Here is a 17,596-nt window from a genome sequence, read left to right as displayed (position 1 = left end):
ATTACGATCATTAAAGTGCGCGCGCGCGGCAATTGCGACGAGGGATTTCCGTGCGCCGAAAGGATCGGTTTGATCGTGTCGAGCTTACCGACGACGTCAGTTACCCTGCACGGGGCAGAGAGGACGATAAGAGGAAGAAGAAGGAAAAGAGAAAAGACTAAGAAGAAGAAGCAGAAGAAGAAGAAGAGGAGGAAGAAGAAGAGAACTCTTGTCCACTTACCCATGGCGTCTGAAACAAAAAGAAAGGGAGAAGCTTTAGTCGAATTTGTGCCAGGCAACTTTCCATCGATATTTTCTACCAACTAATTTCAATCGGGGCCCGAGGACGGCTCGCGAGGATCGCTTCCGGTCTCTCTCTCTCTCTTTCGCCTCGGCCGCGGAACAAGTGCTCGCCGTACGACTTCGCGGGCACAAAAGAAGAGGAGGAGCGAAGGCAGCCGGCAGAATGCACGGATAATTCTGAGCTAATTGCCCGGTCGGCGCTAAAGAGCGTTTCACGACGAAAAACTCACTTTCCGTTGGCCGGCGCAAAACGGAATTAAAAGCACGAATGGCATTCTTCTCGGACGGTGCGCCATACGGCCGGATGGAGGCGACAATTACTTGGTTACGACGTCGCCGATCGCAAAAATTCGAAAATCCGGTCCGGCCGCGCGGGATACCTTTTGTTGCCTCTAATTGAAACGTACGAGACGCCGCTCAATAGACTGGATCCCATTTCTTTCAGGAAGTCGGGCATTTCCCGTTCGCATCAACTACCTAATCTCGGGCCGGTATTTGCAAAACTGTAAGAAAACTGCTGGGAACGGTATTTTGCAGCGAAAACACGAACACAAACTGTTAATGTTGATTTATACAGAAAGAGAAATTAGAACAAGAATTAATGACCCGTTTTTTAATGAAATTGATGCTACCAGTCAACAAGGTTACCATTGCATATTACGAAATTAATGAGCGCAAGTAGATTTACGTTGAAACATTGGAAACTTGATGAGTTCAGAGAGGATTGCATGAATTTTTAAATAATTGCCTTAACCTATATTAACGATGTCTTGTTTAAAGTTGCACGCTGCCGGAGCGTTCACTTCAAGACACATTCTAATCGCGTCGTAATAATATTAGAATAAAATACGTATTTAAAAGAACGGCGAATGAGCGAGAAACTAAATAGTAACTGCAAATAGCTCTAACAATTAATTGCAAATGCAGTTCCAAGCGTAACGATTTCAAAGATCTCGGAACATTTTTATGACTCCGACTCATCGGTTCCAACATTTTTCAAGACATTTCATGGCGCGTTTTTCATGCCGTGGAATCTAGTCGATAACGCGGCGACTCGTCGTCCTTTGATCCGCGCGGGAGGGAGGAGATCGGAGAAGCGATCCATGGAAACTGGAAGCTGCTTCGCGAGAGGCCGGCCGCGGAAATAATCGCGTTCCCGGCGATTAGCCAACGCTCCGCTCGCCGGCTGAGCGGCGATCGTTACCGTGCGATTACCGGCGCGAGACACCAGCAATTACAAAATAAGCGCGAGCCAGCCCCGATCGCGGGAACAGGACGGAATAATAAAGGCGGCGCAACACGAGCGTGCCGCGCGTCGCGTTAAACACGCCGCTCCGCGCCGCGCGCCGTCCCCGTGAAATCCGCGGGCATTTCACGGACGACTGTGCACGGCTTCTTGCCATTGTTGCGATCGCGCTCGGCAACGCGCGAGATCGACGCGATCCATAAATTACGGTAATTAAAAAAACCACGCGGAGACAAGCGGTCGGAGCGATCAACGCCGGGGCACGCTGCAACGCTCGAGCGACCCGCGCGACGGATTAGCGTTTAACGTGTCGTGATTCGGAACAATGCTGCATTTGTTCGTATTAACCAGCGAAGATCGCTTTTCGGAAGGTCCTGAGAACGTTTTGCTAACTTTATATGATCCATTTTAATCGATGTAAATCGACGAAGTTGGAGCCGATCTGTGGACATTTGATATAATCTTCGCAACTATTTTTTTGCTGATTGAGTGATTGTTTTGTATATTTGTGTTACGTATAGACAGCGTCCCGGGAAGTACGAAACTATTGCACCCTTAAGACAGAGTAAAGAGTTCTTGAATTATAATTAATATAAGACTAAACGTCAGTGGTAAATAATTAAAAACCAATACTAATTAACAGGTACCTTACGCGAAATTATGTATTTGCTGGGGACCTCAGTAGATCGAGAATTAAATAGTCTTTATTCTGTCTCTGACTTTGCTACAGTTCAAGCGCGCTCTAAAAAATGTCCGCTACGAATCCAATCTAGCAGTTATCGCTTAAAAGTCTTCGCCCATTCGGTTCACGAAAATCAAAGATCGTCAGAAAGCGATCAACACCAAGTTCCAAGTAATTCGCATCTTTCGACGCTACGAGCAGCGCAAAGGAATCTCCCTCTCCAGACACACTTTCCCAGAGTTCATACGTTCCAGATACGCGCCATTCCCAGCGGCTGTTAATCCAGCCACGGCGACCCGAGTGACCAGAAGCTGGACCGTTCGAAGTCGTCCATTTCACGGACGAGCGGCGTCGATAGCCGCGGCTTTGCATAACCTAGAAGCCGGAGCGGTCACTCATAATTCCTCGAGATAATCTTTGCGTGGGCAGGACACGCGGTCGCCCCGTCCCCTTCGTCGCTATCTACGTTCGTCTATCTCTATTTATTATTCCTAGGCGCGACTCGGTGTCTCCGCGAGCGAGATAGCTCTCCGGGGCTGTACAAGCAACGTGCCCGGTCTCGAGGAACGGGCCCAGGAACGGGTCCGGGAACACGCGAGCCGGGGCCCGTGTGCGTTCTCCGGGCCGCGTGCACCGGCATTTACATATGTTGCAGCCACGGCTAAGTCCCGGCCGAGGGAGAAGGAGCACCGATTTTTCGCACGCTCGCCGCACGGAGCCGTGCCTCGGAGTCGTGTTCAAGCTGACTAACCCATTAGCGCCTCGGCTGCCGATCGACACGGCAAATCGATCGATAAAAGCGCCACGCGGTACGCTTCCTGACGGCGCTGCGCAACCGATCCTCCTTGGCCGAGAGAAGCGACTCTACGCAGCTTCTACCCGTGTCCATTCAGAACGACCAAACATCGTCTACTGGAAACTTCCCGATTTAAAAGCAGCTTCGAAGTTATTCGAACGATCGGTTTGTCAGTCGTTTGAATTCTATTAAGGGCAACTTTTGAGGTCCAGCAAGGCGGGAAGTCGTGTGTGGAGGCTCGCCATTTCACACTGCTCCAAATAATTGTAAAATCATGTCAAACACGCCTATAAACTAAATAGAACATTTCCCGTCTACCATTAAGCTTTGTACATACCAGCTAGGACAGAACAGATCTAATAATGTAACGTAACCAAAATCGACAGAACACGAGAAAGTTTGAAATCGAAAAGAATTATTAACTTTCGAATCAATTACCAATTTAAAATCTATCAATCATTACATTAAACGCTCTAATTTAATCTCACCAAACCGATATAAATCACCAACTAGGCCAAATCGCAATATTCGAGAAAGCATCGGCCTCGGAAAAGGGTTAAACTCGCTCGGTCGTTTCCTCAAAATATTCCAATAAGATTGAATCAGCTGTTCGTACCGTAGCAGTTCGATTTTCACGAGGAACAAATTGGCTCGTCCAAGGCCAGCTGAACGGATCGTATTTCGGCACCCACAAAGGAAAGGTATCCGAGAGATTGTTCGGAGGATAAACGAAGACCGGGTGCCGAGTATGCGTAAATTATAATACCGGGGGACAGTGTCTCAAATATAGGCGCAAATTATGGAGACAGGTCGGGGGTGAAAATTGACGGCCGGTCTATAAAACGGCGCCCGGAACGAATAGACCGCGCGATGAATGACACGATGACACGGAACGAGCGCGATAAATCCGACGGTAATCGTTCTGGCGTTGCCAAAAGAGAAGCCCCCCGTCGAAGCGGCGTACCGCGACGGACGTATTCATGGATCGTCTCTGACCGACTGTTTCGAAATCACCGTCGAAATCGCCCGGCGAGGTCGATACACGGTGTGTCCGGCGTCGCCTCGTGCCACTCCTCGAAGACCTAAGCCTTGGCGAGTACCGGGCCGCTGTATTTTTGGATGACCAACGAAGGCTACCGAGCTTCTGGACAATACCAGGTGTTCTTACTCGGTCCTGGCGATCTCACGTCCTTGATCGTATATAGTATTAACCGGATTACGCGTCTCTGATCTAATTCTTTGATGATCGTAGTATAAATGTAGTGTTGCTATCATTATTTGCTTTGATTTTCTATTCCTTGAAACGCTCAAAAATAAAATGATCTATAGAGTGACCACTGAAATCTTTTCCAATATTTTTTCTTTCCTTTCTTATAAATTATAGAATATTGTATAGTGGTTCAAACATTATTAAACCACGCGCCGAATTTCTTTATTCCAGTGAAAAATCAATGATTAAAGAATGGAGAAAATACCGATAGCATTTGAATATCAGAGAATGTTATAACGATAACATGATTCAGAACCTAATGGACCGGTTTGAAAGAACTGGATCAGTCGGCGATCTTCCAGGGGATGTTGTTTCCCCACATGATACTGAAAAATATGCATTAATAATATTTCCAAGTAAAATAAGAAGAAATCAAAGTGACACGCCGTCGCGAAATTTTGTTACTCTCTATCGCTCGGTCATTCAGCGTGTGTGGCTCCAATTAACTTTCCCCGTACGAACGCTAGTTGGTCTTTGGGGAGGCAAGGAGTAATTTTCAGAAAGTCCCGTGGCCGTTTCGTAAACAGGAGTTTTGAGGGCCGCAGATTGGACGATAGTTCCGGCGATCGCATTCTACATTCCGAAAACAATTCCGGGGCATTCCAACGGTGGCAAGTATGGCGGATACGCGGCCGATAAGGGCCAATTAAACGTTCGAATCGTACGTTTCGATCTGACCGGCGGAATTCCAGGGCCGCGCGCAAAGTGACTCGGTACAGAACGATCGTTCGTGGGGACGCGGCCCGAATTTTCGAGATGGTTCCTGCCTATCCGGGCTTAATTTGTAGCACGTTCTTGCGTTCTGGCGGCTGGTGACGAGTCCCGGGGCCCCCGCTCGATCGTTCGCTGGCGTCGACCGGTTAGTTAGCGCGAGCCCAGGCGGCTGCTGATGGTGCCCGGTTCTTGCCCCGGCTCATTTTTGCCGCTAAAACATCGTCCCTAATTAATCTCCACGGCCCCTCCCGGGCCGTGAAGCCGCCGCTAATACGAGGCGAACGGTGACAATGGCCAGGCCAAGGCAGCCGCTCGCTCGCTCGCTCCGGACGCCTGGAATCCGCCGAATTCAACACGGCGTGGCGGCGGGATACCAAGAAAAACTCGGGCACCGTTTAACACCGTCCCGAACTCCCGAAGAATCGGCGGCTGCCGCGGTCGTGGCGCTCGCCTAATGGGAATTTGTGTGACCGGCGAAACGTACGAGGCGCACTTAACGTCTCACTTCGATCTACTGTACGATCTGCGCGCGATCGGCCTGGCCCGGTGCGCCGCGACACTTCGCCGCTACGGCGCAAACAGAACCGGTCAATTAATCGGGTTAATTAATGCGCGTCGATTCCTCGGAAGAGTCCGGGGATCTTCGAGTCCGCCAAAGTGACTCCGAGCGAGCCGATCCGGCCGGATAACCGTGGAAATGGTGAACGGCCGGTTATTAGGGTCGGTTCCCATGGATCCGGCATGGATCCGATCGGCCACGCGGCTCTAGATATCCGCGGGACGCCTCGCCGGTCCGCGCCGGTCCACGCTGTCGGCGAAGGAAAGGTACCGAGAGATAGAGAGAGAGAGAGAGAGAGAGAGAGAGAGAGAGAGAGAGAGAGAGAGAGAAAGAGAGCCGGTCCCCGATCGGATCGTTTCCGAGGGCCGAAAGACACCGTGAAACGCTCATGATCGAGCGAGCCGACGAGGGAACGGAGCACGTCGATCCGCGCGCGCTTAAAGGGGGTCGCCGCGATCGCAAAAAGACCAAGACGAACCTCGGGCTCCAGTTCCTTTTTAAGTCTCGCTAAGCTAGCGCCGCTCGTTTCTGGTATCCCGTGCCTCCAATTCCCGGGAGTCAATCAACCGAGTCACAAGCGACCGGCTGCGACTCCTATATACGCCACGGGAACCCAGCCGGTCAGACACGAAGGGACGGGAGAAAGGGAATCGCCACTTATTCTCTTTACATTCCCCTTAACAAATTTCCAACGGCAAAAACTCGTTATGCCCGTTCGGGGCCCGACGCCTCCCCGGCCAGCCGGACCCCGACCCGCCGGACCCGACTCCTCGGGGGAACGGTCGCGCTGGAACATCGCCCCCTTTCCGCTCCGAAATTTCGCCGGTGCTTTTCCACCTGGCTGCTGCTTTTTCGCGAATATTTCGCGTTCGATACGATCGGAAACCGAGCGGAAACTTTCACACGCCTGCTGTCACGCCCGATTCACGTTTCCGAGACTAATGTATCCCGAACGTGTAAGAAGTCGAACCGGTAAGGGGGCGCAACCAATTTTCGAACTAACGTATAACTCATTATCGATTAATACCGACAATAGCCCTGCAAATATTTTTCGATTCGAGGATTCATTGCTCAATGCAGTTTGCGATCAATTAAAACTATTGACATTAGACCTACCGACAGATTAACATTAGACCTAGCAACTGATGCTTCATAGAAATAAATAGTTTGAATTCATTTAGAATTTGTAAAGTTTTTGTCATAAAACTTGATCCAATTTATTCGTAAAATTCACTTAAAAAAGTCTGCAATGTTAACGGTCTGTCAGCTGTGTCGAGTCATTTCTGACAACAAAACCTGCTTTTTCATAATGCCTGATATTACAAGTCTTCTGCTCTTGTTTTTATTGAAATCCAAACAACTTATAACAATAGATAATGCAACGAAGATACGATTTAAAGAATGTCGCATACGACTTGTCATTCAAATGGATCACGCCAGTAAAACAACAGTTCAATAATAAACAGTTGGCTCGCAGTTCCTTGCTACAGCCCTGCGAATAGAGTGGCCAGTCGAAACAACTGGAGGGAAATAAAAGTTATCAAATGGACGCCTCGGGAGCGTTGACGCATCGACGGTTTCCCTGAAACGAAGCCTGTACTCGAAATGCATGTTCCGATGTTGGCTCTTTGAGCGTAACGACGCGGAAGTTTGAACGCGAACGTGTGACGAGCGAAAAGGGAATTCCGATTCTTTTTTGTTTTCAACATTGAAAGGGAACTCGCGGACGAGGGGATGTTTATTTTCTATCGATGAAATCCGTCGTTAGGTTAAGGACCTTGACAACCCGGCCGAGGAATAAAAATCTGTTCCGGCAATGTGGGTGGCGTGACACCAGCACGAAGAAAACGGGAGGCTCTAATACGCGTAATTAATGCGATCTAGCGAGCGTGGCCGACGGAGCATGACAAGTGACAAGGACTCTATGAGCGGCGTCCCTCGTATTGCTGCTTCATTACCTTCTCTCGGACACTCTAACAGCTTCGCGGATTTTTCAAATCGACCGGTCTTACAAACTCCGTCCTGTTGGATTAAAATGAGCTACAGAGACGGGGGCCCGCGCGGTACCCACCGCGACCATATCGAGCGATCGACGCAGTCGCTTTTACAATTATAATCGGAGAGCCGACGACGCCGCTAATCCTCCGTGAACATTTCAAATGCACGATGCCGCGAAAGAAAGCGTGAACGGTCGCGATCGATGGGCCGCTCGGACGGCAAAATGCGAACATGATAACCGGAGCCTTTGGAATCCAAAGGAAACAAGCACTGCATGTGGCAGATACGATTTCTAGCGTGGTGCTAATTTTTCAGAAATTCGTTTCTAGTGGATATTAATAATTGTGTTCAGAAAAAGTGTCTGACTTACGACAGAAAATAATTGTAATTTAGTATCTCGAAGACAGTTGATTAAAACAATTATACATCACCGTTGATGTATCTTTTTTCAGATTAATGCAGATTCTTCAGATTGATGAAAGTATTTTGCCGATGAAAAAATTGTTAACGATTAATTATTACAACCCCCTTGAGGTTGATGATGCTTCTTACCACGAACGATAGGATATTTCAGAAGACAATCATTGCAAGACCATTAATATTGAGAAAAATAAGAATTTTACAAATTAGCTATAAAAAAAATGATAATTCCACTAATAATGCAAAGCTCAATTTTTATTATAATTTAACATTGAAATGAACTGAACCAAAAAACAAACAGAAGCAAAATGACAACGTTCTTTTATAAAAGATAATTCTCATTCAGCAATTTTGTTTAGTCATTCCGTGGACAATATAAGTGCTGCGATCTGTTATTTATTCATGAAGAAATCGGCTATATTGATTTATCAACAGGAAGATTCTATGATAAAGACGTGTTTACACTGCGTCACTCATTATCAAAGAGAAGTGTTTTTACTCTGATTGACTTCTAAACCGTCCATACATATATTATTTTATAATGTTCTGATGTTTTTCCATTCTTCATAATAACTTCATCCTTGTACTATTTATAGTAAATATTATCACAAGCACAAAAAAAAATACATCCTCCGTTGAATAAGAGTGAAGCGAGAATTCATGTCTGAACATTAAATCGCAGCGTCTCATCTTGATAAGAGGATGTTGATCATGCAAGTAATTTCATAGTCTGCCGTATCGATGATATTTTAGTCTTCGTGACTCGAATGTTCGGATTACGATGCATCGACGAGAGAGAGAGAGAGAGAGAGAGAGAGAGAGAGAGAGAGAATCGTTGCCCCCGGAATGCGACGAAAAGGAAGGAACCGGACGGACCGCTAGCCGGAACGAGTCTAAACTCGAGCGTAAAACTAGGTCGACTTTTTCGACGGTCGGCCACGACGGCCGAGGGAATGGCAGTCAGCGGATGGTAGGGCGTCGATCACCGGTTAATTGGTGTTCTATGAATCTGAAGGCGATTACGGCGAAACGACGGGGACCAGACAGTGGATGCGCTCGCTTCTTGCGAGTCGCGGCGAGCCGAGCCGTGCCGCGAGACAGAAGGGGCTCCGAGACTCCCGACGGCTCCCACCGTGGAATTTTAATTATAAATTAGTTGATTAACTCAATAGTGTTTTTGCCTGTGGCGACAGTGTCCTCGGAGATACGCAACGCGTATACCTTTTGCACCGGTGTGCGACTCTCGCGAAGAAACGTCAACCGGTCAGTGGTTCTCCGGCGGGGACTTCGTTTGTCGTACAAAATTGCGTGCAGAGAAATATTTCTTAACAACATATGTACATTCAAAATGACTTCTATTTTAGTTTCGTTTCTTTAACAATTGGAGATATTATATTTAAATTGAAACTATTTTGCAAGATTTGAAAATCAATTTTTATTCCAGTCTATCGTATTTTCTTAACTTTATTAGATTTTCCAAAACGGGAGGACATGGAAAAAGCAATTGCTGCCATACAACACAGCTTTTCAATTTCAATTTGATTAAATCAAATACTAAAATCCGCAACACCAAAATTTTGATTTGAAATATGTATTAATGCTTTGTATTTTACACAGAGTATTTTTGGAAAATTGAAAGTACTTTGAGATATCGTGGTGTTAATTTCAAGTGAATCCGGCAAAGAATTCTCAACGCTTCCGAACGGTGCTCACGGCGATAAAAAGATAAGCGCAAAGTAAACCGGAAGTAACAAATCAGCGGATCCTCAGCGACCGTTCACCGGGCGTGACTTTCCCGCCATGAGCGGCGCCGCTCGTTCCGGCGACGTCACCTTTGTTTTCCACCGCGGACGATTCCGCGCCGTCGAATGTTCCATTATCGAAATAACGGTCCGTGTGTTCCGGCGATCGAGGAACGCGAGAGAGGCTCGAGGCATCAAAAGCCTGGTTCACGGAAACTTTCGGCGCGGCACGTCACGGCAGGTGCAGGGGGCTCGCTCGCGTGCACATAATTCCGGCCGCGGTGGAACCGAAATGGTCGGTTCCCCGTGGCTTCTCTCGCGCGCCCCTTTCGCCGGCGATCGCGCGGAACCGCTGGAAAATTGTTCGGCGAAAAACGAGACCGATCTCGTCGGCCGGCGGATCGGCGCGGCCGTGGCCGGGTTGCCTGAGAAGTTGAGAACCCGCGCGACGATCCGTGGATACCTACGGCCGGGAGCCGGCGAACAGGAGAAACACAATGGCCGCGAGAGGATGCGGCCGCGTCGATGCCCTCTCCTCCGCCGTTGGCACGCACAGCACGCGGGAATGCGTTTTATTTCATATTAAATAAAATTTTTGACGACGAACGGGGCCGGGGAGGGCCCCCCCTCGGCCACCGACATTTGCCGAATGCTTACCGCGGACTCGATCCTCGAAGATCGACGCGATCGAGGGACGTGACTACCCGGACGGATATGTCTTGATACGCCGTGCATCCAACGGATAAATGACTTTCCGGCTGCGCCGCGTGCTCTCTTTTATGGCGGCGTGATTCTTCTTTATGTGGTGGAAAAGGACGCCGAGCGGAGCTGCCTTCGCTCGCGTTTCTTTGGCCGGGATTGTTTTCTGCCTCGATATCGATCGCGAAATTGATCATTAACCGCGATCATTTGTAGTTTACGTTGCCCGCTGATCGGTATACTATTCACGGTTTTTCTGGCAATCAGCTTGTAATTGTTACCTGAGAGGCAAGAGCCTCGGGACGGCCGGTTTTATTTATAGACTGGCTCGCGGATGTCCGAGTGATTCTGAAATATGTATGCTAAGTTTAGCGAGGCGTTCTTGCCGTCTTTGACCATAAATCGGCAGGACTTCTCGGTACGGTCTATTTTTAATATCGCGGGAACAGAATTTTTCGACGAGCCGTTCCCGATGAACTATTAATGAAAGCATTCGAATCGACGGCCACCGTCGAACAGACGCGAGCCTCGTTTTCGCTTTCGAACACGGAATGAAATATTCATCGGCCGGGGACGAACGCGTTGAACTGTATGTACAAGCAGGGCGAACCGCGAACCTTCGCTCTGTTCAGCCATATCTGATTACGATCGACGGGTTCTTTCGCTGCGAGGGAAAGATTCCAATCTAAATTATGAGTAATGGTATTGTTTCGATTGTAATTCCTTCGTGGTTACGCGCGCGTGGGAAATATTAATGAGGAGAAAGGACGTCGATCACCGAGGAACATTGTCTACTCGAACCCGCCCGTCGCGGTGGTATGCGGACCTTAACTTTGAACTTACGGCGCGCAATCATCTACACACCTTGAAACATCAATCATTGTTCCGCGATACGTTCGCGGAAAAACTTTGAAATACTTTCTTGGGATTTTTATTTTCTTGAACCGCGCCTCGTTATTTTCGCGAGGTTTAGAAGCGGTACCGTCGAATTTCTTTTAGTGCTCGATGCTTTCGGTGCAGTTGGCAAACATTTTATTCGGATGATGTATCAGAAGTAAAGATAAAGAATATTTCATCTAGATATAAATTTATTCGAATAAATCTACTTTAATTGTTCGACTAAGGTTTCACTCGAATAAGAATTCACGTAGCAATTCATACGAAAAATAATCCAGATTAGTAAAGATTGTAGAGTGCAAAAATGTCTGTGGACATAATTTATCGATTTATTTATTTCGTATTAGTTTGTTACTTCTGATAAAATTGATAAATAATCTTTCTACAAGCGCACAGGAAGGCATCGACAATTTTCTAATTCTATAACTGATTGAAATTCAATTGATCCTGAATCTATATGTACAATTATATTTTTATAAAATAACAAACTCGAACAAAGAATTATTCAAATAATTGACTAAAATAAATACAATAATATATAAGAAGTAATGAGTTATTCGAATAAAATATTGAACGAAATCGAATTAATTCGAATAATTGTTTCAGACCAATTCTTCATTCCAAACAATTCGAATAGCGGCTTTAGCTCTGTTCCGAAGTTGGCAAATTTTGGCAAACATCGAAATCGGGGTTTCGTGAGCCTACGAATAGAATATTCGCAGAGTCAGGGGGGGGAGGAGGGTCCTAATGTCGGCCGCGTTTCGCAATTCCGTGGCTCCTGCGCGAACTGTCGGCGAACAGGAGCGAGGCAGCGCCGGCGTGTTGCATATTTTACATTCTGCTGACGTTCGCGCCGGACACAGTTCGTTCTCGTACGCGGAGTGTCGGCAAAAAGTATGGTGGTTCCGAGGCGAACGGCAGGAGGACCGGGGGCCCCGCAGCCGGGTCACCAGTTTTGTACTTTTTGCTCGGCGGCGGTGGCTGCGGCTGCGGCTCGGTATGCGAGCCAGGCCCCGGAGAGCAGGACATCTTTTGACCCGCGAGGACCCCGTGCCTAATTTGTGATTCCGTTCGCCTCTGGACGCACTCGACCGTTCTTTGTCTTCCACTAGCTCGCTTCTATTCCGCTCGACGTTTCCGCGAGTCCGCCACGGAAATTCTGCCGGGTCTCTAAGCTCGCATCGAATCGGCGAGCTTTCGCGTTCTGTACGATTGGAACATTTAGTTCACTGAAAGTCGCGAGAGAATTATGCAAATTTCGCCTCTGCGGCTCTTTTAAACGTTCATACTTAGTCGATTTCTGCTTCACCAAGATCTAGATTCAAGATCTGATGTCTTATCTCTGCTTTCAACCCTTAGCCTACTGTTGGCGGTCGGTAGAAAGCAAACTTTTAGCGTATAAATAGACCGTAGATTTTTGTGTTTATTTTAAAAATGACTGGGTGAAATGTAAAATAATAAGATATTGTATTGTATTAATGTTAACTCATTGAAATGAATGAAGAAACGACATAAATATGACGTGCAATGAAGACAGATAATTTGTTTGGATAAAAATCCGCAGTCTATCTATTAACACTATTATCATTTTTATTAACTAACCTATGCAGTACTGTTCCATGTTCCAGCCTTCTCAACTATCTTGCGCTGCAATCACGGTCTCTATCAAAATCTGTCGCAGCCAAAGGGCTATTATTTAGTCGGTTTTCTTGCAGCCATTCTCTTGATCAAGATCTAGATTCAAAGTTCCTGGTCTACCCGCGCAAGCACCGTCTGCGACGAACGGTTCCGTCGAAATCCAGAGCACCTAGACCAATCCAACGTTTTGCCTCCGTTTTTAAGATCGCAGCACTCGCAGGCAAGAGCGTAGACAGAGCAAAGAGCGATCGTTCCTGCCGGCTGGATGTTCCGCAACACTCATTCGATTCTTTCGAGCCGTGTACTATGGATTCCACCCGAAGCCCGGCATCGACGAAGAAGCGGAATACTGGGAATTCCGCGGCACTTCGGATCGCTCGCGGAACGATGCTCGATCTCGCCGACTGGTTCGCCGGAAAGAGGTCTTTGCCACGGCGGGAGCCCGCCGCTTCCGGGAACGGTCGCCGCGGTAAATAAGAAATCAATTATAGCAGCGTTAGTGCGAAAATACCAAGGTGATCGCTAGTATTCGCGCATACTCCGAATTTCCGCGGCGGATTCGCCGCGATCCGTGTGCTCCGCGGCGGAATACCGCGGGGCCGAGGACGCAGCAAAATGGTCACCTAGAGCGCACGATTCCATCGCGCGCGACGGTTTTGCTAGCATTCCGGACGCGTCTGCGTGCGCTAACCGCTTCTCAGCGCGAGGAATCCGCGCGGCGCGGCGCGGCTTACGAGAGCGTGTACCCGGGGAGAGAGAGAGCCGGTAACCAGGGTCGCCGAGAGGACTCGGAGGGAGGGCAGCTAGTTTCTTCTTCGCGTTATTATCTGCCATGTGTCCGGTAAGTGGCGCGTAGACTGTCAGCCACGCCGGAGACGCGTCCGCATAGTTATGCCGGGATACTTGCACCTCGTATACTAATGATTTCGGGGGACGATTCCGCCAGGCCAATCGGTCCACGCCCTCGAATGCTCGATTGGCAATTAGCCGCGGTCGCAGAACGAACTTAACGAGTCTGACGAAACTATCAATATAGGCTGCTAGTCCTTGTGTATTCATAGCACTTCTATTAGGTACAACAGATTACAGCGTGTCCAACAATTTTAAAAGCTTCACAGGATAGTGATTGATAATGTTGTGATAGTAGTAATTAGATCAATTATAACGTTCGTCTGCGCAACCAAAATCTCCACAATATTTGAAGATTAATTATTTAGAATATTTTATATTCATTTCATTCTTAACGGAACATTTATCGAAACGTGTACGAAAAACAAGAAAGGTTTTATGATACTTTGCCAAGTATTACTAAAAATTGCTGATGAAAATATAGAATTTTATTGTTATACAATTGAGGAATTATATAAGATTGTACTTATTATGGAAATGTAGATCCAATGTCAGTGGCTGATTATTTAAACTGGATAAATTTTAACCATCCTTTTCGAGATTCCTAAACTATTTCTGGTCCATGGGATTATCCTTAACCCTTCGAAATCAAGAATCGTTGAAAAAGAAAGCTAGCCATATGTTATCGAGCAATAACTCGTCGAAACGCATAAAAATCATCGTGCTCGCAAGACTTCCCCGGCAAGCATCGGCGCATAGCGAACGCTTCGGGTCGCAGTTTCGTTAGCAAGATTTGTAATAGCAATCCTGTAGGTATATTCTTTTCGAAACGGAGATCGAGCGGCGTTGACGCATCCGTGAAACGATCCCGAGGCGAAAGAACGTGTTCGAGGTACCCAGGCTGCGGCGTTCTCGTTCCGTCCACGGCTATCTCCGTCTTATCTTCGCGAACGTTCCGCTACACCCACGCCACGGCCATTCGCCTTGATGGTGGCCATACCATTACATGACTTTTGATCGCCGGCCGTTACCCCGGGTATTTGCAGTAGGTATTTGCATACCTAGTTTGTCAATGTTGCATCGGCGATCCGTAAGGGCCCGGCCATACACGCGGCGTCGCCGTGGCGTGGCGTAGCGTGGCAAAGCGTGGCAAACCGTGGCAAAGGATGGCAAAGCGTGGCAAACCGTGGCAAAGGATGGCAAAGCGTGGCAAAGGACGGCTAAGCGTGGCAAAGCGTGGCAAAACGTGGCGTCGGTGTCGCGCCGGTCAGCGAGAAGGTACCACGACGATGACGACGCCGATGACGCCCGGCTTGTAACGAGACACCGAGGCGATTTCGCACGCGCATGCAAATCCCCTTCCAGCATCGAGTTATGTCGACTCCTCTCGCCAGGACGAAAGAATCCTTTCGGGGAAGGAGGAGAGCGAGAAACGAGAACCGAGTTGTCTACACGCCTCGCTTTATGCTCGGATAGATATTATCCGGTCGGAGCGTGGGAAACGTCGTTTTTCAACGCGAAACCGGTATCCCGATGACAATCCACGGCATTTCATCCAACCGGAGCCGCGGAGTATTACATGCCTCGCTGTTAGTCCGCTGGTTAGATTAGCAAAAGAGGCTCTCTGACCGAAGAGAATCTCGTCGCGGGATCTGGAACATTGTTTTCACAGACGTGTCTCCCCTTTTGGTAGCAGCTAGACTTCAAGCAGACTTTTCTGAATAGGATTCTGGACCACCCCAGAACCCGAACAGCGCCGAGTCGTGATCCTCTCGCTGCGAACAAGAACTCGAGGAACTTGGAAACCGAGGGATCCCGGGGACACGAACCACGGTCTCCGGAGAGAGTCTCGTTGAACGAAAGGATCCCCGGTGCACACGCGAGAGACCGAGTGGGTTCGAGCACGTTATAAAGAATTTTCGTGGCGACTGTCGTTCCTCGATACCGGTGCCGTCGCTCAGATCGGCCCGACGATAGAAGGCAAGGACAAGCGGAACGCGAGGGAGTCAGAGAAGAGGACGCGCGGAGAAGAGTCCGGTCTTCCTCCTTTGCGATCCTCTCGATCCTTTTCACCGTCGAGGACAGGAGAGAGGAGAGGAGAGGCGAGCGGCGGCGGCCAAGGAGGGGTCCGAGGGGCGGGCGAAAGGAGACGACGGGTTATCATTAAGTGAAATGCCGTGTCCACTATCTCTCGCCTCTCACGCGGTCCCCGCAGCGTCCAGGACTCGTTTCCTTCGTTCCTGGATATCTTCCTGCCAGGATAATCCCTCCGTCGCGGGGGTTATTAATAAGGCCGGCGCTATCTAACGCAATTAGACGCAGAGTCCCGAGTCTTGTTACGTGGCACCGAGTCGCGAGAAGAGAGAAGATACCCACAAAGCAAACTCTCTCGCCGCTCTCCGTTCTCGGTGCCTTCTCTCTCTCTCTCTCTCTCTCTCTCTCTCTCTTCCTCTCCTCTCGCATCCCGTTTCTCTTCGCTTTCGCGTCTCCGCCGGTTTTCTGCCATTCTCGGGGTCCGACGCGGCGACACTGTTCACGCACAATGCGGCTTTATTTATGGTCCTGCTCGCCGCGCGACCCGCAATAAAGGTTTCCATTCTCCCGTTTATCTGAAAATTCGTGTTTTATTGCCTGCTTCTCCGGGCTTTCTACGCGGACACGTTACTGCCGGGTTAATTCACTTTGATTTGTTTAGGCGGCTGCCGCGGCCGCGCTGATTAAGCCCGCTTTCTTCGGCGGCTGCGCCCTTCCTTTGTCTCCGCGGAACAGCGGCTCTTTGTCCCCTCGGCGCTGGGAAATCCGCGCGACCTGCGATCGAGCGAGCTGATCTCGTTTCGCAGCACAGATCTTCCTACGTTCTCCTATCCCGGTCAGCATCTTCTTGCTCGAACCAAGGTGTTATATAAAAGTACCCTCTGCGTTTACAGATGCGCCTTCATTCAATTACTATAATCTAGTTTAGATTAAGGGGTCGCACCAAATTCGAAATCGAGTGTAAAATCCAGTAAAACCTCGATCATCCAAGCGGAGTGTCAGGAATGTTCCAATAACAGAACACTCGCGTGGTTGCAGTGTCAGATTCCATCTTGTTGGATGCAAGGACCAGGAGGATGGCTAGGAGTATTTGTATTTACATCTGTTTCACAGTGTAATTTATTTCCGTGCATACGTGACTTGTGCGAAGCTTGCTAACAACTTACTCAATATTACAGTAAGTCATGCACATCAAAGAATGCTTCGCGTGCTGCGTGTCTGTCTCACCGTGTAGGTTTGTTGTGTTTGGTAAGAGCGTCCTATATTAATCAATGGCGTTTCTGTCCGCTTTCTACGCATTTTTACTAATCTGTATAGTATTTCACATGTGTCACGTAAGTATTACATACAGGTTCGCTTGGATTGTTAACTGATATATAGAGAATTTTCATTTTCCAGGACCGGAGGATCCAGCTGTACAACTTTACTTAAAGGAATTGGATCTGTCAATTCCACGCAAAAACCTACAATTACTTCACCGTTCGAAAATGACGGTACAATAAATTGAACGCGTTCAAGTTGAAAAAAAACAGTTTGGAGAGAAATGTCGATTATCGAGCGCGTCTTCGCGTCACGTCGGGCGCGACGCGTTCGGTGATTTCCGAAAATCCTTGGACATAAATTAAGCGCGTTTAATTGCGCGTGTTCCGGGACTTTCTTGTAATCGTGTATACTTAAGTCGGCAATTAAAACGCTTAACATGGAAGATTAATCGATCGTAGTCGATAAGATTGATCAGGCTCCGCGTAAAATCGTCGTTCCCCGGGCCGG

At 48.3% G+C, this 17,596-nt stretch overlaps 1 protein-coding gene across 7 annotated transcripts in view; it reads right to left on the bottom strand.

Annotated features, from left to right (window-relative positions):
• Hth (Meis homeobox homothorax) overlaps positions 1 to 17,596 on the bottom strand; it is a 570,441-nt gene that overhangs the window by 320,693 nt on the left and 232,152 nt on the right. For 5 of the 7 annotated variants that reach the window (XM_078179825.1, XM_078179826.1, XM_078179828.1 and 2 more), the window contains one exon: positions 221 to 229. The exons of the other annotated variants lie outside the window; for them this stretch is intronic. In XM_078179825.1, coding sequence (XP_078035951.1) covers positions 221 to 229 — 9 coding nt within the window. The remainder of the gene's footprint in view (positions 1 to 220; positions 230 to 17,596) is intronic. 7 annotated transcript variants of the gene reach the window in all.

The sequence above is a fragment of the Augochlora pura genome, chromosome 4 (genome assembly GCF_028453695.1).
Source record: "Augochlora pura isolate Apur16 chromosome 4, APUR_v2.2.1, whole genome shotgun sequence".
Lineage (NCBI taxonomy): Eukaryota > Metazoa > Arthropoda > Insecta > Hymenoptera > Halictidae > Augochlora > Augochlora pura.
Note: the sequence above shows the minus strand (reverse complement) of the source record. Positions and strands in the feature narration are given on the sequence as shown.